Source organism: Puma concolor, chromosome D2, assembly GCF_028749965.1.
Source record: "Puma concolor isolate L17-30 chromosome D2, mPumCon1.1.hap2, whole genome shotgun sequence".
NCBI classification, from domain to species: domain Eukaryota; kingdom Metazoa; phylum Chordata; class Mammalia; order Carnivora; family Felidae; genus Puma; species Puma concolor.
In genome coordinates, this window is record NC_141677.1 from 88,870,942 (window position 1) to 88,891,253 (window position 20,312).

At 48.1% G+C, this 20,312-nt stretch overlaps 1 protein-coding gene across 1 annotated transcript; it reads left to right on the plus strand.

Annotated features, from left to right (window-relative positions):
* Positions 1-6,010: 6,010 nt before the first annotated feature.
* Positions 6,011-17,812, plus strand: CYP2E1 (cytochrome P450 family 2 subfamily E member 1). The gene is made up of 9 exons (XM_025917928.2): positions 6,011-6,224; positions 7,159-7,318; positions 10,330-10,479; positions 10,904-11,064; positions 11,514-11,690; positions 12,705-12,846; positions 14,974-15,161; positions 15,604-15,745; positions 16,690-17,812. The coding sequence occupies exons 1-9, from the start codon at positions 6,048-6,050 to the stop codon at positions 16,878-16,880; spliced, it is 1,488 nt and encodes a 495-aa protein (XP_025773713.1). The 5' UTR covers positions 6,011-6,047; the 3' UTR covers positions 16,881-17,812.
* The last annotated feature ends 2,500 nt before the right edge of the window (positions 17,813-20,312 follow it).

Below are 20,312 nucleotides of genomic sequence, written 5' to 3' on the forward strand. Positions count from 1 at the left end.
AAATAGAAAGGGAAGGAAAACTTCCAGACTCATTCTATGAAGCCAGTATTACTTTGATTCCTAAACCAGACAGAGACCCAGTAAAAAAAAGAGAACTACAGGCCAATATCCCTGATGAATATGGATGCAAAAATTCTCAATAAGATACTAGCAAATCGAATTCAACGGCATATAAAAAGAATTATTCACCATGATCAAGTGGGATTCATTCCTGGGATGCAGGGCTGGTTCAACATTCGCAAATCAATCAACGTGATACATCACATTAACAAAAAAAAGGAGAAAAACCATATGATCCTGTCAATCGATGCAGAAAAGGCCTTTGATAAAATCCAGCACCCTTTCTTAATAAAAACTCTTGAGAAAGTTGGGATAGAAGGAACATACTTAAAGATCATAAAAGCCATTTATGAAAAGCCCACAGCTAACATCATCCTCAACGGGGAAAAACTGAGAGCTTTTTCCCTGAGATCAGGAACACGACAGGGATGCCCACTCTCACCGCTGTTATTTAACATAGTGCTGGAAGTTCTAGCAACAGCAATCAGACAACAAAAGGAAATCAAAGGCGTCAAAATTGGCAAAGATGAAGTCAAGCTTTCGCTCTTTGCAGATGACATGATATTATACATGGAAAATCCGATAGACTCCACCAAAAGTCTGCTAGAACTGATACATGAATTCAGCAAAGTTGCAGGATACAAAATCAATGTACAGAAATCAGTTGCATTCTTATACACTAACAATGAAGCAACAGAAAGACAAATAAAGAAACTGATCCCATTCACAATTGCACCAAGAAGCATAAAATACCTAGGAATAAATCTAACCAAAGATGTAAAGGATCTGTATGCTGAAAACTATAGAAAGCTTATGAAGGTAATTGAAGAAGATTTAAAGAAATGGAAAGACATTCCCTGCTCATGGATTGGAAGAATAAATATTATCAAAATGTCAATACTACCCAAAGCTATCTACACATTCAATGCAATCCCAATCAAAATTGCACCAGCATTCTTCTCGAAACTAGAACAAGCAATCCTAAAATTCATATGGAACCACAAAAGGCCCCGAATAGCCAAAGTAATTTTGAAGAAGAAGACCAAAGCAGGAGGCATCACAATCCCAGACTTTAGCCTCTACTACAAAGCTGTCATCATCAAGACAGCATGGTATTGGCACAAAAACAGACACATAGACCAATGGAATAGAATAGAAACCCCAGAACTAGACCCACAAACGTATGGCCAACTCATCTTTGACAAAGCAGGAAAGAACATCCAATGGAAAAAAGACAGTCTCTTTAACAAATGGTGCTGGGAGAACTGGACAGCAACATGCAGAAGGTTGAAACTAGACCACTTTCTCACACCATTCACAAAAATAAACTCAAAATGGATAAAGGACCTGAATGTGAGACAGGAAACCATCAAAACCTTAGAGGAGAAAGCAGGAAAAGACCTCTCTGACCTCAGCCGTAGCAATCTCTTACTCGACACATCCCCAAAGGCAAGGGAATTAAAAGCAAAAGTGAATTCCTGGGATCTTATGAAGATAAAAAGCTTCTGCACAGCAAAGGAAACAACCAACAAAACTAAAAGGCAACCAACGGAATGGGAAAAGATATTTGCAAATGACATATCGGACAAAGGGCTAGTATCCAAAATCTATAAAGAGCTCACCAAACTCCACACCCGAAAAGCAAATAACCCAGTGAAGAAATGGGCAGAAAACATGAATAGACACTTCTCTAAAGAAGACATCCGGATGGCCAACAGGCACATGAAAAGATGTTCAGCGTCGCTCCTTATCAGGGAAATACAAATCAAAACCACACTCAGATATCACCTCACGCCAGTCAGAGTGGCCAAAATGAACAAATCAGGAGACTATAGATGCTGGAGAGGATGTGGAGAAACGGGAACCCTCTTGCACTGTTGGTGGGAATGCAAATTGGTGCAGCCGCTCTGGAAAGCAGTGTGGAGGTTCCTCAGAAAATTAAAAATAGACCTACCCTATGACCCAGCAATAGCACTGCTAGGAATTTATCCAAGGGACACAGGAGTACTGATGCATAGGGGCACTTGTACCCCAATGTTCATAGCAGCACTCTCAACAATAGCCAAATTATGGAAAGAGCCTAAATGTCCATCAACTGATGAATGGATAAAGAAATTGTGGTTTATATACACAATGGAGTACTACGTGGCAATGAGAAAAAATGAAATATGGCCTTTTGTAGCAACGTGGATGGAACTGGAGAGTGTGATGCTAAGTGAAATAAGCCATACAGAGAAAGACAGATACCATATGGTTTCACTCTTATGTGGATCCTGAGAAACTTAAGAGAAACCCATGGGGGAGGGGAACAAAAAAAAAAAAAAAAAAGAGGTTAGAGTGGGAGAGAGCCAAAGCATAAGAGACTGTTGAGAACTGAGAACAAACTAAGGGTTGATGGGGGGTGGGAGGGAGGAGAGGGTGGGTGATGGGTACTGAGGAGGGCACCTTTTGGGATGAGCACTGGGTGTTGTATGGAAACCAATTTGACAATAAATTTCATATAAAAAAAAAAAGAAAAAAAATAAATAAATAAATGTATGCATGGGATTGATACACAGAATTAATATGTGCAAAAGAAATCATTTAAAAAGTATAGCAAAAATCAGAAACAACAAGAAAGAATTAGCAGTAAATTTTCTTTCTTAATGGGGTTTAAAATAGGAAAGCTACCTCCGTGACGAGAGTCTGAGACTCTCACTCTTTGCTTTATCCAATTCTGCATTGCTTAAATATGTTACAAAGAGCATGCTTTACTTTCCTAATTAAAAAGGTCTCTCTCTTTTTTTATTTTAGACAGAGAGAGAGCGCGCAACTGGGGAGAGGGGCAGAAGGAGAGAATCTGAAGCAGGATCCACACTCAGTGTGGAGCCTAACATGGGGCTCAATACCACAACACTGGTATTTCAGCTCATGTCCTGAGCTGAAATCAAGAGTCGGATACTCAACCCACTGAGCCACCCAGGTACCCCTAATATGGTCTTTTAATCTTTACACACAATTGTTAAACTTCAATAAAGCGTCTCCATATTGTTTCCTGACAGGTAAATTCCTGATAATTTCCTGACAGTTGATGTTATTTGGGTGCCAACAGTCCAAGTGGACTGATGACCTAGAGCAGGGGACCTGGCCCCAACCACAACTGCACCCCTGTGAGGTCCAGACTTCCCAGCACCTGCCCTCAGCCTCCCTTCCTGGCAAGATGCCCAGGCACAGCTGTTCTCAGCCAGTGGGAGCCAGGAGGCCTGCTCTACCACACACACAGCCTGTCCTCACCCCGGCTTGAATGAGAGCCTGAGAGGAAGCTGACTCTGCCCCCTCCTCCAGAAGCAGCAAGTGGGACAAGCAAACAGGAGAAATGTTGTGTGAACTCAGTGGGTGTCTGACCCAGATGGGCCTTAGGGCAGATTAAGAGGGTAGAGGGTCCAGACAGCTCAGTTTCCATCCTGAGGGGTGCACCTGCCCCCACACTAGCTCTTGGAAGGGATAGCAAGGCCAAGTGAAACTCACACAGGGTCTACCATCCAACCCACAGTGTCAATTCCCACACAGGGTCTACAGTCTGATCAGCCTTGTCGGTTCCCACACAGGGTCCACGACTCGGCCAGCCTGGTCTGTTCCATCTTAAGGGGCACAGCACAGCTGAGAGGAACAAAGACCACCCCACCCCCCAAATGCTGCCAGAGACTCACACCCTTTACCAACACAGGAGAGTTAACAAGTAAAACACAAGTAACATGGCTGCGGTTCTAAATACAGAACAATCAGGGGTGCCTGGGTGGCTTAGTTGGTTAGACGTCTGACTTTGGCTCAGGGCATGATCTCATGGTTGGTGAGTTCAAGCCCCCTGTTGGGCTCTGTACTGACAGCTCAGACCCTGGAGCCTGCTTTGGATTCTGTGTCTCCCTCTCTCTCTGCCCTTCCCCCACCCCCCAACACTCTCTCTCTCTCTCAAAGATAAATAAGCATTAAAAATGAAAAAAAAAAATAAATACAGAACAATCAATACATTGCCCACATGGCTAATAATTTGAGAGAAAGAAAATGGGTTAGAATTAGGTATATAAGGTACATCCTCATTTTCATATAAATGAAAGTATAGAAGATGGCTTTCATTTTTTTCATCTTTTATCCTACTTTCCATTATACAAAAAATTCATTACCAACATAAAAGTATAAAATTACAATTAATATCTTCTCTATATCTCCAGTTAGAAGACAGAATGAAAAGCATTCTCTTCATTCTAAACACACATGTGTGCACAAAAGCTCAGTGAAATGCCTAGAAACAGCCCCAATAGGCAGGTGAAAGTTCCCTGTGAAGGACTAATGGTGACCCGAGGAGCAGTGGAGCCCTGTGACGTTCATGGATAAACAGACAAGACATTGCAAGAGTATAAAATCTGCTCAAGTTAATTCATTGATTTGAAACAAACCCAGTAAAAATCCTAATGTAATTTTTTTTTATTTCTCCTTGTGATACATTTATTTCCCAAGCTGCTGCTTCTTCTTCTTCTTCTTCTTCTTCTTCTTCTTCCTTTTTTTTAAAGATTTACATCCAAATTAGTTAGCATATAGTGAAACAATGACTTCAGGAGTAGATTCCTTAATGCCCCTTACCCATTTAGCCCATACCCCTTCCCACAACCCCTCAGCAACCCTCAGTTTGTTCTCCATATTTATGAGTCTCTTCTGTTTTGTCCCCCTCCCTGTTTTTATATTATTTTTGTTTCCCTTCTTATATGTTCATCTGTTTTGTCTCTTAAAGTCCTCATGAGTGAAGTCATATGATTTTTGTCTTTGTCTGACTAATTTCACTTAACATAATACCCTCCAGTTCCATCCATGGAGTTGCAAATGGCAAGATTTCATTCTTTTTGATTGCCAAGTAATACTCCCTTGTATATATATATATATATATATATATATATATATATATATATATATATATATATCACATCTTCTTTATCCATTCATCCATCGATGGACATTTGGGCTCTTTCCATACTTTGGCTATTGTTGATAGCGCTGCTATAAACATGGGGGTGCCTGTGTCCCTTTGAAACAGCACACCTGTATCCTGTGGATAAATGCCTAGTAGTGCAATTGCTGGGTGGTAGAGTAGCTTTATTTTTAGTTTTCTGAGGAACCTCCATACTGTTTTCCAGAGTGGCTGCACCAGCTTGCATTGCCACTAACAATGCAAAAGAGGTACTCTTTCTCCACATCCTCGCCAACATCTGTTGTTGCCTGAGTTGTTAATGTGAGCCTAATGTAAATTTTTTTAGAGTTTTATAAAAATTATTCTAAAGAAAAATTGTCCCCTAATTTTCTACAAAAATATACTTTTTTATAATAGATATTAACTTTTTCAAAATTGGTAAATTCTTTTTCTTTCTTTTTTCCTCTTCTGAATTTTCCAGTTGTTTTGACCAAGTGGAGTGGAATTCAGCTCTTGAATTTCCCTGTTCTAGTCCTATGAGTTTCACTGCTAGTGATTCAGGTACTACTGGAGGCTGCTCAGGCGAACCTGATCAGATGTTCAGAGACTTGCATTATGAGATCTAGCATTTGGCCATGGAGACAGCACATAATTGATGCAGCACATAGATCCTGCCCCCAAACAACACGTGTAAACTTAACGTGAACCCTCCTGTCCAAACCAGTGTCCATGGTCTGACCTATGGGTTGGTGATATTCCCCTGGATGTTGTGTTGGCTGACTTTGGTGCAGATGCCAGCATTCAGTGTTGACAGACCCTGGGGATCATAAAGTGGGTACTGGGATGGAGCTTCTTGGATGCAAGCGCTACAGGAATCAGCCTTTGAAATGATGGCCAACAGTAGTTAATTATAAATTAATATCTTGACCCCAAGGAAAAGGAAGGTGGCATTGGTTGGATGGTTACCCTCCTTCCTGTGGGTGTGTTATAAAAGCTTTGTTTTTTTTCCAGAGCATTCTCACAAGTCAGTAGTGACCCCAAAGTCACCATGGCTGCCCTGGGCATCACAGTTGCCCTGTTGGTGTGGATGGCCACCCTAATGCTTATCTCTGTTTGGAAGCAGATCTACAGCAGCTGGAAACTACCTCCTGGCCCTTTCCCACTGCCCATTATTGGGAATCTTCTCCAGTTGGATTTCAAGAATGTTCCCAAATCTTTAACCAAGGTAGGAAAAATATCATTGATTTGGGGGAGGAGAATTCACAGATTAGACATAATATGTGTGCACTCAATTAATTGTCAGACAGGTTGCTATTCAATACAAGCCTGTTATGAATGAACTGACTGAACAGTAGTATCCAAGAGTGACATTAAAAATATTTAGCTGGTGGTACAGCATGGGCGTGGAGCCCTTGAGTGGGCATTGGCCATGGTCATCCCCAGAGGCCTCTGCTTGAGCCCAGTGTTAACTGCTCTGTCACTGGATGTCTTGGTGAGGCCAGTGTGGCTGGGGTTGCTGCTGCTGTTTGCCACTGCAAAGCACGGAGAAGCCATATATTCACACCAGGTGCACACTGTAGATGCCAGACAACAGGGTGAATAGTGGTCAACCTGTGTGGCACCTCCACCTACAGTTGTTGTGAACAGTGAATGAGTTAAAGAATCTAAAAACTGAATGAGTTGCTAAATCTGTTACATGAGTTCATAAAAGAATGCCCAAGAGCAGGCTTGCCTAGTGTTTGCAATAGGGAGATGTTGACAGTGCTTTGTGCACCATGGAGGATGGACTTGTGGAGGTCAGGACAGTGCTGGCTCAGGGTCCTCCAGTAGCACCCTGGGGTCCAGGACTTAGACTGGGGATAGCAGACAGTGGGGGTGATGGCACAGATGTGGTCAAAGGGGCCACAGGGGAGGAGCAGAAGTCAGCCCACCAAGTTAACTGTGTTCAGGCACATGTGTCCAGGTGCCTAGGTGTGCTGGAACCTCCCTCCCTGCAGAAGGGGAGAGTCTTTCCAAATTGGGCTGGACAAAGACTGTCTTTTCCCAGATCCCTCTGTCTTCTCTTGGTGAATAACAATTTTGGGGGTCAGTTTAAAGCCTGTCCGACTTCTTCCATAAGTTCCCAGTGGCCTCACTTATCTGCTTGCTGGTCTCTGCAGTTGGCAGAGCGGTACGGGCCTGTGTTCACCTTGTACCTGGGCTCCCAGCGCACCGTGGTTCTGCATGGCTATAAGGCAGTGAAGGAAGTCCTGCTCGACTACAAGAATGACTTTTCTGGCAGAGGAGAAATCTATGCGTTTGAGGCACACAAGGAAAAAGGTGAGCCCCACTTCTCAGATCACCCCCATGGTGGGGGACCAGCCAGGTCGTGAAATACCAGTGATGACAGCCACATAGTAAATAGTACAAGATAGAAAGGTAAAGAGACCCTTGGACAATTCAGGTGCTCAGCACATACTGTATTGAAAGCTACTATGACAGACTTGCTCTAAAAAAGGTAGGACCTCAAGCACCCATGCATTGGTGAGCAGGACAGATGTGTGCTTGCAGAGAAATGCCACAAAGGAAAATACATCCAGCAGTTGAGCTGTGCCTTCCTCCTGCACACGTTGTAGCCTCCTGGGTGTAGCCTCAGTCCAGAGAGCCTCCACTCACAGCCCCACCTGTTCCTGGGTGTCGAGGCTCCACCCTCCAAGGTCCCTCACCTAAGATGAGGCACTGACACCACAGAGCATTCTGCTGGTCTGTGGGGCTTAGCTCATCTGCGGTTCGAATTCTCCAATGAGGAGGCCTCTGATACTGCACCTGGGGTGTTCTTAGACCAGGAATGGTGCTGAGCGCAGCCCCAGCTCACAAAGGGACCTCCACATGATCCTGTCTTGCCAGCCTCAGCTCTCTTTATTCGGCAGCCCATGTCTCCAGCGCCCTGGGTTCCCCGTATCTAGAACACGCGCTGTCACCTCCTGTTGGGGTCTGGGGACCTGCCTGGTCTTTATCTGAGTGATGTCCAGACTGTTGACTCCAATCCCCACCTCCTGTGTCTCCTGGGACATCCTGGAGCTCATGGGGGCACCTGCTCACACCCCTGTGAGCTCCCTGCCTGCCCCTTCCTGCCCCCCTGGCCTCACGTGCTCATTCCTTTCTACTTGCTCACTGTCATTTTAGTGAGATTCTAAAGCAGATTGGAAATGAAGCTATGTCCCATCTACCCTACAAAACCCTGCAGGCCCTAGTTTCTCCTGGCTTAGCTTTGGTGACAAACCTCTAGAAAACCTGTATCCATTTTATGCAGAAATTTCAAATTGATGTGCTTCCTGTTGTGTGCGCTGTTCTCATGGTGCTGTCCCCTTATTCCTGTATACATTCCCAAGGTCATACCCTGTCACTATCAGTGGCATTTGACTTTCTCTCTTGGATGTTGTGGGTTTTACTTCTTTGGGGTTGTCAAAACAAAGTTAACTAGTCACTGTTTGTCATTAACACCACAGGAGCTTTGCTGCCCCACGAGAACAGCAGTTGTGGGTCAAGGAGCTCTGTACTAGCTCCAGGGAGCCCTTATCTGCCACCCCTCATCCAAGTCATGGGTCCCTGAATGCAGCCAGGCCAGGGCCACTTCCCATTCCATGGGCTGGACTCAAAGGGGGCTTCATCCCCTCCTGATAGTGGCTCCCAAGTCCTATTTTCACATGTGCCACGTGGCCTAGGCTCTGTACATGGGATACATCTGGTTCCCCAGGGATAACAATGCAAATGTTAATTATCAGCATAATAGTGAGCACAAGGCGCATGTTAATTAAAAAAAAATTTTTTTTTCATTTCAGTAAATGTTTATAAACCTATGACAGAGAATCATTATCATATCCATCTCAGCCTGTTTTGGATCCCAACATCTTGGCTCCTCTGGAATCTCTCCTTCTGTGTCTCTATCTCTGTCTTTGTCTCTGTCTCCGTCTCTCTCTACCATTTAAAACAAATTTTTTTAACGTTTGTTTATTACTGAGAGACAGAGAGACACAGAGTGTGATCAGGGGAGGGGTAGAGAGAGGGGAGCCACAGAATCTGAAGTCGGCTCCATGCTCTGAGCTGTCAGCACAGAGCCTGACGTGGGGCTGGAACTCACGAACTGTGAGATCATGACCTGAGCCGAAGGCAGTCTCCTAACCAACTGAGCCACCCAGGTGCACCTCTCTCTGCCATTTTAAAATTATCTACCTCCCTGCCTGTCCCTCCTCAGTCACCATGTCAGAGCCAAGGGCTGGGGGGAGGAGGTGAGGGGGCGTCCACTGGGCACTCCCTCTTCCTCCTTTCTCTGCAGCTTCCTGGGTCCTCAGGACTGGGGACCCAGCTCACAGCTCTGTCTTCTGGCCTCCTGAACACACATACTCTTGTCCCCTCACTTGTCTGCCCTGCATCCTGTGTCAGTGAGTCTGCTGCTGCCACTGGAAGGTTGAGGCTGCCCTCCCCCTGAGGCTGTCAGTGGTCCCACAGACACGTGGGAGTGTGGTCACCTGTGCCCTGAGTTCCCTCTGGGCTCTGAGCTGTGTCCCTGGTATCCACCCAGCAGCCTCTGCAGCGTCCAGCAGGGATCGAGAGCTCAGCATGCACAGACTTGATCCCAGGACCCCCAAACTCCATCCCAGCTGTGTTTTTAACCAAATCTAACCCTAATGTCTAAGTAGGGCCTTGGGTGCCGTGTACTCTCTGTGCACCCACACCCAGTAGGGGGCCATGCTGTCTGTCAGTCCACCTGTCCTTCCCCACCTCATGCTGCCCTGCAAGGTGGAACTGAGACCCTCAGTCTGGTCTGTGCTTCGTCATCTCACTCCTCCCTGTCCCTCCCATGCGGCCACACTTCCTTCTAGAACATACCTTGCCTTGGCCTTCCTCAGATCTCTTCCCTCCAAGGGGAACATGAGTGAGGTCTTCCCAGATCCAATGGTGGGCAGAGTCTGGGAGCTGAGTGACAGCTCAGGTTTTAGTGAGGACACTTTCTGAGAAGCCACATAGCTTCAAGTTAAGGTATTTGCAGTGTGGAGGTTAAAAATCAGTGGAAACAGGACAGCTTCTTGGGAATTTTGTGAACAGAGGGAAAAGGGGTGGGGGCTCGTCTTGCTGTGCAGCTGAGGCTCTGTGTCCCCTGGGGAGGTCTCCAGGCAAAGTGGAAGGAGAAGGCACACTGATGGTAAGAAGGGCGCCCCTGGGAGGGGACATGCAGTGGGGAAAGGAGCAGTGGGGAGAAGCCGAGAAGGCTTCTCCGAAGCTGGGCAGCCTGGGCTGTCACCCTGCCCTCGGCATGTATTGTGACTGGGTGCTTGTTCCCTCTGCCCTAGGAATTACGTTCAACAATGGGCCGAGCTGGAAGGACACCCGGCGCCTGTCTCTGAGCATCCTCCGGGACTATGGCATGGGGAAGCTTGCCAATGAGGAGCGGATCCAGAGGGAGGTGCCCTTCCTGATGGAGGCGTTCCGGAAGACCCAGGGTGTGTGCGGGCGGGGTCCTTGTGTGCACTGCCTGGGGCGGGGCGCAGGGTCGGGATTGGTGCGCACTGCCTGGGCAGGGGAGGGGGTCAGGGCCAGGTTGTCAGGCCTACTGAGTGGGGCTGGGGGGGCAGGGCTGGGTCCTCGTGCGCACTGCCTGGGGTGGGTTGTTGGGCCCCAGAGTCATCAGCAGCCGCTGACCCCGACAGGGTCACGTTACCCTCAGGCACCTCTGGCAGCTAGGGGTCCTCTCCACCTCAGGTGGAGCAAGGGCGCCAAAAAGAAGGGGACCCCCAGTAGCTCTCACAAGGCTTTCAGAGTTTGGGCTGTGTTCAGGGCCACTGCTCCCAGGTGCTGGAAAGCCTTAGTGGGGGGGGGGGGGGTAGGTTGGGGCGTAGGGTCCCTGACAGCTCATCTGTGGTCCAGGGCAGCCCTTCGACCCCACCTTTGTTCTGGGCTATGCTCCCTGCAACGTCATCTCAGACATCCTCTTCCGCAAGCGCTTTGACTACACGGACCAAACTGGGCTGAGGATACAGAAGCTGTTCAATGAGAACTTCCACCTGCTCAGCACCAGCTGGCTCCAAGTGAGGCTCCCCCACCCCCTAGTCTGCACCTGCCCTCTGAGTTTGGCACAGGACAAGGTGGGGGGTTGGGGGATGGGCGGGGGCCCCAGGCGCTTGCGCCTGGATGTTGCTTCTGGAACCTCCCCGAGGCCCCAAGTTCCCCTCGCTGACCATGGGACACCTACGGTATTACGCTTTAAAAGAGTACTGCACTAACACGTGACTTCGCACACCCGAAGTCGTGGCACCAAAAAGTTACTGCGAGCCAAAATGTTCTAAATAACACAGTTTGATGGCCATCAATTCAAGTTGGAAAAGTTTTTAGCCCAGGACACAAAACCATGTTGCATTTGCAAGTAAGAATAGTAAGATAACTCTCTCTCTCTCTCTCTCTCTCCCTCTCTGTCTCTCTCTGTCTCTCTGTCTCTGTCTCTGTCTCTCTGCCCCCTCCTCCCTCCCCCCCCCCCCAGTTATATAACATTTTCCCAAGCTATATGAGCTACCTGCCTGGAAACCATAGAAAAGTAATAAAAAATGTGTATGAAATAAAAAGTTATACTGCAGCAAGGGTGAAGGAGCACGAGGAGTCGCTGGACCCCAACTGCCCCCGGGACTTCACCGACAGCCTGCTCCTGGAGATGCAGAAGGTACCGCAGACACCACGAGTAGGGAAGCTCTTCTGCTCCCTGCTAGGGGCTGAGACTGCTGGGGGGTGGGGCGACGCAGCTGCAACCCACACTGCCCCCGCTGGGCATGGGTGCTGCTGGCTCTACACCACTCTGGCTTCATATGACCACCACACCTGCTCCCATGGGTGTGGAGATTGGGCCAGCCTGCCTGGCTGGCCTCAAACACCATAGGAGGTCTGCAGTGCTGGCCAGCAAGAGGGGTTTCTTGGGAGAGCCATCAGTGGCTGTGGGGCTGGTGCGTGGGCCCTTCCTGTGGCCCCCTCCAGGCTGTACTTCATAACCATTTCTGACTTTGATGACTGTGTCTCATTTGGTGTGAAGGCCTCCACACTCTTCCTTAGCACATAACCCCCAAATTGTACATGAGTTCAAGGGTTTCCAGGCCTCGCCAGCATTACCTAGCTGACGGCCCTCCAGGCCCCCCACTGAGATGGTGACGCTTCTCCTCCCTCCTTTGATGTCTCTTGGGGCTCTAGAACAGCATGTGAATTCTGGAACTGATTTCCCTGGAAGCTGATCTATCACTGGGGTCCTCACTGCCCCACCCTGGTGTCTGGCTTCTTGGTGACTTCCTGCCTCCTGGGAATCAATGGTGCTGACTGTGGGCTTGGAGAAGGCCAAGAGCAACCCCTGTGACTCTTGGGTTGTTAGCAGAGGCCCCACAGTTCAGCTCTGGGCTGCTAGAGGTCACGGCTCTGCACAGGGGAGAGCCTTACTCCCCAGGACAGCCCTCAGCTCTGTAGAAGGAGCACAAGACTCAGCACCCTGGGTGAGGGGCACAATCCTGCCAATGGCCAGTTTTGTGGGAGCCTTGGTGCTGCTACTTGTGCGGTGGAGACGATCACGTTTCCATGGGATAGCCTCACGCACACCTGCCCCCTTCCCTGGGAGCTGGCAGGCTTGTCAGGCTCTTTTCTCATCCACCTGAAGACACCCTCTTATAGAGTCCCTGGCTGTCTCTAATATCTGCAGGAAAGATACAGCAAAGAGCCTTGGTTCAACTTTGACAACATTGCTGCCACCGTAGCTGACCTGTTTTTTGCGGGTACAGAGACCACCAGCACCACTCTGAGATATGGGCTCCTGATTCTCATGAAATACCCAGAGATCGAAGGTATGCCAAGTAGTGGGCAAAGATTTTGGGGCCATGCAGCCGTCCCCCCTGGACCGGTCAGGCTGGAGCACTTGGGCTTTCGCTTTCTGCCTGCAAATGGAAACTGGCATTGCTTGTTAACCCTCAGCGGAGTGAGACTGGAATCGCCGGCATGAATTCAATGGAAGTGTTCTTGTATATGACAGGGACATGCCACTCTTGAACACCAGTCCCACCACATGCCATTGACACACACCTGATTTCAGAAACAAAGAGCCAACACCAGCATGGAAAAATGCAATGCCACCTGCATTCCAGCCCATAATATAACCTATCTATGACAGTGAAAATAATGTCTACCTTGTCCATGAGCCAGACCTGGCCTCCTGGGCAGAGCAGAGAGAGAGTGCGGGATGGGGCCATGGCCTCCATGGCATAGTTGACCCAACTGGAAGAATGGGGACCAGAAGACGGGATCCCCAGGGAGAAATGTCCCAAGGCTGCCTGCTCTCCTTGAATTGCGTTGTTCTTCCCCAGGGGCTCCTCCTGCACCGGGGCCAGGTGGGGCTCTGAGTGCCTCAGAAGGGCAGGAGGCTTCTGGTGCCGCACATGCATAGAGCCATGCCCCAGAGGTGCCCGCCCTGGGCATGGGCCAAATAGAGGCACTGAGAGGGCATCAATGTGTTAGTAGGGTGCTGACCTCCCAGGAAAGAGGAAGGAAAGGGAGCCACTGCCTGGGGTGAGGGTGCCCTCATGGCTAGTGGCCAGGCCTAGTGTCCCCCCTTCCCCTGGGTTCCGCTCCAGGGGACCCCTCACCATCCCGAGGCTTGCTTGCTGCCGCTTCTAATAATATGGCTTCTGCTGTGTGCCAGGCATGGGTCTAAGCACTCCAGGACACTGCATACTTACCGGTAGGTATTATAGGGCTTGAAGTAATTTCCCACAGTGATGTGGAATGTGACTTGTCCAGGATCAGATCTGGTCCATCTGACTCCAAGCCCATTGAGTTTTCTGTCTCACAGAAGGCTGAGGGGTGAAGGAGCCAGAAGTCCCTGGAGGAAAGTCTTTCACAATCTGAGAGAACTTCTGACCAGTCTGTACCAGGGGGACTGTAGACTGAAAAAGTGTTTTACATGATCAATTATGAGTAACTTACGATATAGAGAAAAGGAAAATAAATATGACTGAGAGCCATACGCTACTACAAAATGTAACATGTGTTAATGTTTCGCAGTATCTGCTTCAGAGCTCTTGGAATGAACAGGTTGCAGAGCCAGCCAAAGCCCCTCCTTAGGCCGCCCTGCTGCCCACCCCCAGACTTGGCAGTGTCCCAGGACTGCTGTGTCATCTCTGTGCTCGACTTCATACACTCAATGCTTGTTAAATGTCAGCATATGATCCACATTGTGTGTTTTACATCTTTACCTGGGAACCACATGGCACACAGTTTTGTGATTCACTCAACATGTTGTGAAGGCCCACAGGGAATCTCAAGCTCAGAGAGGCCCAGCCCAACTCAAAGGTTGCTGTTACCTCTGCCAGGAAGAGAGGGACACCCAGACCCTGCTTCCTAGTTCTTCATGCAGAAGGCCATGCACGTCTGTTTCCAATCTGCCTTCCACATCCACACTTCCTGAAACATGCAATGAACCAGCCTGGGGTAATTAATAACTAATGACGAGAGTTTGCTCCAACTAGAATTTGTATTTTTCTTTTTAGAGAGCACAAGTGGGGGAGATGGACAAAGGGAGAGAGAGAGAATCTTAAGCAGGCTTCACGCTCAGTGTGGAGCATGGCTTGGGGCTCAATCTCTTGACCCTGGGATTGTGACATGAGCTGAAATCGAGTGTCAGATGCTTAACTGACTGAGCCATTCAGGCTCCCCATCCTCCAACTAGAAGGTCTTAAGACCCTCCTGTTCTCTACTCCTGGTGTAATGACAAGAACTGGATTAGCTATGATCATCTAGAGGCTAACATGCGAGAAGCTTAAACAGACTCACAGAGCTTGGCCGTCTTGGCACTTGTGGTGCCCAGGATGCCCTGGAGCACTGCTGACAGTGCTCCATAAGCATCTGCCAGATGGGTGGGGGCATGGGTGCTGAGCCAGTCTGGAGTCGATCCTTTACATCTGTTCATGTTGTGGCAGAGAAACTGCATGAAGAAATCGACAGGGTGATTGGGCCAAGCCGAATCCCTGCCATCAAGGACCGGTTAGAGATGCCCTATATGGATGCCGTGGTGCATGAGATTCAGCGATTCATCGACCTCTTGCCCTCCAACCTGCCCCATGAAGCAATCCAGGACACAATGTTCAGAGGATACGTCATCCCCAAGGTCAGATGTGAGCCTGGCGTGCACACGCTGAGCACCACCCCGCCAGCACATCAGCCAGCCTCCAAAGGGCGGGATCCTCCAGCCTCCAAGGGCGGACGTGGCTGAATGGTGGGGGCGAGGCCAGCGTTCCCACCTGCAGAGTGCTGTTTCCCAGCAGTCCTCACATGGGCCTGGTGATGAAGAAATGGAGAAAATCTGGAAAGGGGACCCTGGGACAGTGCCTTGGGTTTGTGATATTTCCCAACCCCAGAAACCAACAATGGTACAATCTTGCCCAGGGCTCCTCCTCTGATGAGATTACAGCTCTTGTCACCATTTAGACTTGACCCCTGACTGCCTTCCATCTAGTCCTTAAGCAAATGACTTCCCCAACTGGAGGTCCCGGTGGAAAGCTCATGTTCTGTTAACTTGATGGACTGACATAGGCCTTTGCTACTTCTAGGGTACGGTTGTGGTCCCAACGCTGGACTCCCTCTTGTTTGACAACCAAGAGTTCCCTGATCCAGAGAAGTTTAAGCCAGAGCACTTTCTGAATGAAAGTGGAAAGTTCAAGTATAGTGACTATTTCAAGGTATTTTCTGCAGGTAAGAAGAGAGCAGACATAGCCCCTTCCCCGGGGAGCTGCCCTGGTTTTTGCTCTCTGCCGAGGCCATGCACCTGCACCAGGCCTGGCTTCTGGCCACATGTTGCAGATGTGTCTGTCCCTGGTTTGTGCTCTTTGCCATGGCTGTGAACCTGCACTGGGCCTGGCTTCTGGCCACATGTCCCAGATGTGTCTGTCCCTGGTTTGTGCTCTTTGCTGTGGCCATGCACTTGCACCAGGGCCTGGCTTCTGGTCACAACATGTCCCAGAGGTGTCTGTCCCTGTTCACAGAGCCCAAATGACATTCTCTTACTGGAGGTCCTGGGAATGAGATGATTTATTATTTCTGCAAAGCAGATATTTCGTTCAGTGCTGAAACCCTTATGTATTTAATAGGACTTAGTGAATGTCTTTCAAAACTCTAGTACCTAATTCTCCATAATTTTAAACAAGGGTTAATAAGCAAAATCTAATGTTTGATTACCTGGACTCATCATGGGACCATCTGGCCCTCTCTTGGGCCCTTGGCCTCATTCTCCAGGGCCTTTCCCTAGGGGTTGGTGGGAGGGAAGATCATATAACCAGCTCAGTAACACCCAGCGTTAGTGTTTGGCTTCCAGCTGTGGCCCCGTTTCTTTCCTGTAGGATGTCAGGGTGAGCACTGGACAGAGATCACTCTCCCAACCTAATGTATGCTTATGCTGCTGAGTCCTGGTGACGGAAGCTGTATGAAGGCTGGTCCCGGAATATGTCTATCACAGATATTCTTATACTGAAATGTGTTGTGTGCTTCCTTTCAACAGGCAGAGAGGGGTCAGTTTTGCTTTAGGGTGACAGTTTAGCCACAAACTCCTCCCCCCGACCCCCTCTGCTGCCTCGCCTGTAGCAGTGCTGCTGTGTCTTGAGGCTGCCTCGGAGTCTCAGCAGCACTGTTGTCACTTGCAGGAAAGCGGGTGTGTGTTGGAGAAGGCCTGGCTCGCATGGAGTTGTTCCTGTTCTTGTCCGCCATTTTGCAGCACTTTAACCTGAAGCCTCTTGTTGACCCCAAGGATATCGATCTCAGTCCCAGCACAATTGGGTTTGCCAAAATCCCACCCCGTTACAAGCTCTGTGTCATTCCCCGTTCGGGTGTGTGAGGCACACATGCCCTGAAGACCCCTGTCCTAGGCTCTTTGATGCAAGCCTGGAGTCTTCCTGCTCTCCCAAATCCCCTTGGATGCCTCCAGGAGGACTCTCCCTGCACGGTCTCATCAAGGGCAGTCAGGGCTTCACGGGGAATAAATTGGCTCAGAGATGCCGCTTTCCAGAGTCACATTCATCAGACAGAATTTGACAGCCAAGTCCAAAACAGATTGTGTAAGACTAATTAAACAAATTGAAACAATTGATGACCTAGTTGAATCTGTATTCGAGTCCCTGGAAACAAGGGTGAGTGAGACCATTGTGGTGTAAACACCTCTTCTGGGAAAGCAGAGCTACCCAGTCACCAGGGTTCACACAAAGCAATACAAATGCTATTGTGTACTTTGAAAAGGGGGAAGTAATATACCTTTGAAGGCCTGTTAACCACGTCTAAAATATATCCCCTACCATCTGTCCCTAGGACATGAAGGTATCCCTTTGGACTCACTTGTCAGCATTCTTCTGGGCTATATTTTATGATTAAAATATGACTGAAAAGTCAACATAGACATCTGTTATCATCTCTTAACGTTAAAATGTGACTTTGTACCTGGAAGAAAAAACTCTAGGCACATGGGGACCTTACATGAAATGAGGCAGAAATGAGGAAATCATTAATCAGCTCAGTGCATTCAACAATGTTGTGAAACAGAAGAGGAATTTGGAACAAGAGCTTTTTGCCCCCACCCCACTGACACACACCAAAGGTCCCTTTGTGCTCAACCTTCAGGCCCTGATTGACTGTCTGTGGGTGTGCTAGAAGCCCCTCCATGAAATAGAGGATGAGGGCTGCACAGGGTGGTGTGCCGAGCCTTTGGAACACCGTGTGGCACACAGAAATCCTGCCTAAGTGTTCCTGAATAAAACGAGTAATGTTTCAAAGCCAGCACTGTAGCATCCTTCAATCTCTCTCTGGCTAACCCTCCTGCCTGCCTCTTGTAAGAGTCCTGTGACTGTGGGGAATAAGTTTAAGAATTCTCTGAGCTTGCACCAATGGGCTAACAAGGCTTAGGGTGGAAAGCCACCACAGGGCAAAAGTGTCCAGCTTAGAATGAAGCATAGAGTGGAAAGCCACCTCCACAGGACAAAAGTGTCCAAGAACAGGTAGGGGCAGAAAGCCTCTGCAGCAGGATGAAAGCACGAAGAGGTCTTCATTAGGTAAAATAAAGCATAGGGCAGAAAGCCACTATGGGGTGAAAGCGCCCAGAGCTAATTAGCAAGAAAAACACCTTGTGGACTCTGAGGTAGCATGCTCTATCTGCCTTAGCCCCTAGAAAAGTTAAGATAAACAGACACAGTGCCTGGTGCCTGCAGTAAACGGCTGTCTGCTCAGAGTGGGGGCTTTGATTTGTCTTGACCCAAACCCCTAGAACTGCATACTTTTGAAGCCCCTTTTCACACACACACACACACACACACACACACACACGAGTTAATGATCACTGTTTTATTGTCTCTTTCTGCATGTCCATCACATATGTGAGTCTTCTGATCCTAATAAATATGGAGAAAGGACTCTTTCTCAGGGCTCTTGTCCCCTCCCAGACATTAGCCTCTCTTGTATTCAATTCTTCACCTGCTCTCTTGATGGACAAGAGAGCAGTCTAGACTCAAAATCTGTGACATGTGACAATACTGGGCCCACGCAGATAACCCAAGCTAATCTCCCTGTTTCAGGGTTCTTAACTTAATCACACAACCAAAGTCCCTTCACCACATAAGGTAGCATAACCACTGATTCTGGAATTAGGATGGGCATGCCACCTTATCCCCCATGAGGCGCTAACAAATCCGAACACTGACAGATTGGCAAATCATAATCCGAGGAGGACCAGCTGCCCCATTCTGAAAGGTGCCTGTCATTTTCATTACAACACCTACCTGGTGAGTGACACTGCTTCCAGCAGAAAAATAAAAGAAAATGTCTTTTAATTTGCTTAGGGGATTTAAATTTTAGAAAATGCCCTAGGAAAATTCTAAAGTACTCAAAACTGATGAATAAGCATTGGAATGGAGAGTGGGAGCCTTTTTAGTGTAAATGTTTAACTGATCCAGACAGTGGCGTTAGGTTATTACTTGGTTATAAACAGGAGGTAATCCCACCTTGATAATTAGTCTGAGCTTGAGAAACTCTCCAGTGATCTGAACCACATTTGGCAAAAATGGAAAGAGCGAGGGTGGAGTGCATGAGGGAGGGGAGGAATGTCTTGGTCTGTCCTGTCTGCTGTAACAAAGTACCATAGACTGGGGTCTATTCCATATCCTTTTTTAAAAAAAGTTTATTTATAGGGGTGCCTGGGTGGCACAGTCGGTTAAGCGTCCGACTTCAACCAGGTCACGATCTCACGGTCCTTGAGTTCGAGCCCCGCGTCAGGCTCTGGGCTGATGGCTCAGAGCCTGGAGCCTGTTTCTGATTCTGTGTCTCCCTCTCTCTCTGCCCCTCGCCCGTTCATGCTCTGTCTCTCTCTGTCCCAAAAATAAATAAACGTTGAAAAAAAAATTAAAAAAAAAAAGTTTATTTATTTATTTATTTATTTATTTATTTATTTATTTTCAGAGAGACAGAGACAGTGCAAGCAGGGGAGGGGCAGAGAGAGGGGGAGAATAAGAGAGAATCCCAAGCAGGCTCTGTGCTGCCAGCACAGAACCCGATGTGGGGCCTGAACCCACAAATTGTGAGATCATGACGTGAGCTCAAATCAAACGTTGGATGCTTAACTGACTGAACCACCTAGGTGCTCCAAGTATTCTACGTCATTTATTTCTGCTCTCATCTTTATTTTTTCCCTTCTTCTGTTGGCTTTGGGCTTTATTTGCTGCTCCTTTTCTAACCCCTTTAGGTGTAAGGTTAGACTGTGTATTTGGGACCTTTCTTGCTTCTTTTTTTTTTAAATTTTTTTTTTCAACGTTTATTTATTTTTGGGACAGAGAGAGAGACAGAGCATGAATGGGGGAGGGGCAGAGAGAGAGGGAGACACAGAATCGGAAACAGGCTCCAGGCTCTGAGCCATCAGCCCAGAGCCCGACGTGGGGCTCGAACCCACGGACCGCGAGATCGTGACCTGGCTGAAGTCGGACGCTTAACCGACTGCGCCACCCAGGCGCCCCTCTTGCTTCTTGAGATAGGCTTGAATGGCAATGTATTTTCCTGCTAGGACTACCTTTGCTGCATCCCAATGGGTTTGGACTGTCGTGTTTTCATTTTCATTTGCTCCATGTTCTTTTCAAACCTCTTCTTTAATTTCCTGATTAACCCATTCATTCTTTACTAGGATGTTCTTTAACCTCCATGTATGTGAGGGCTTTGCAAAGTTTTTCTTGCAGTTGATTTCAAGTTTCATTGTGTTGTGATCTGAAAATATGCATGGCACGATCTCAGTCCTTTT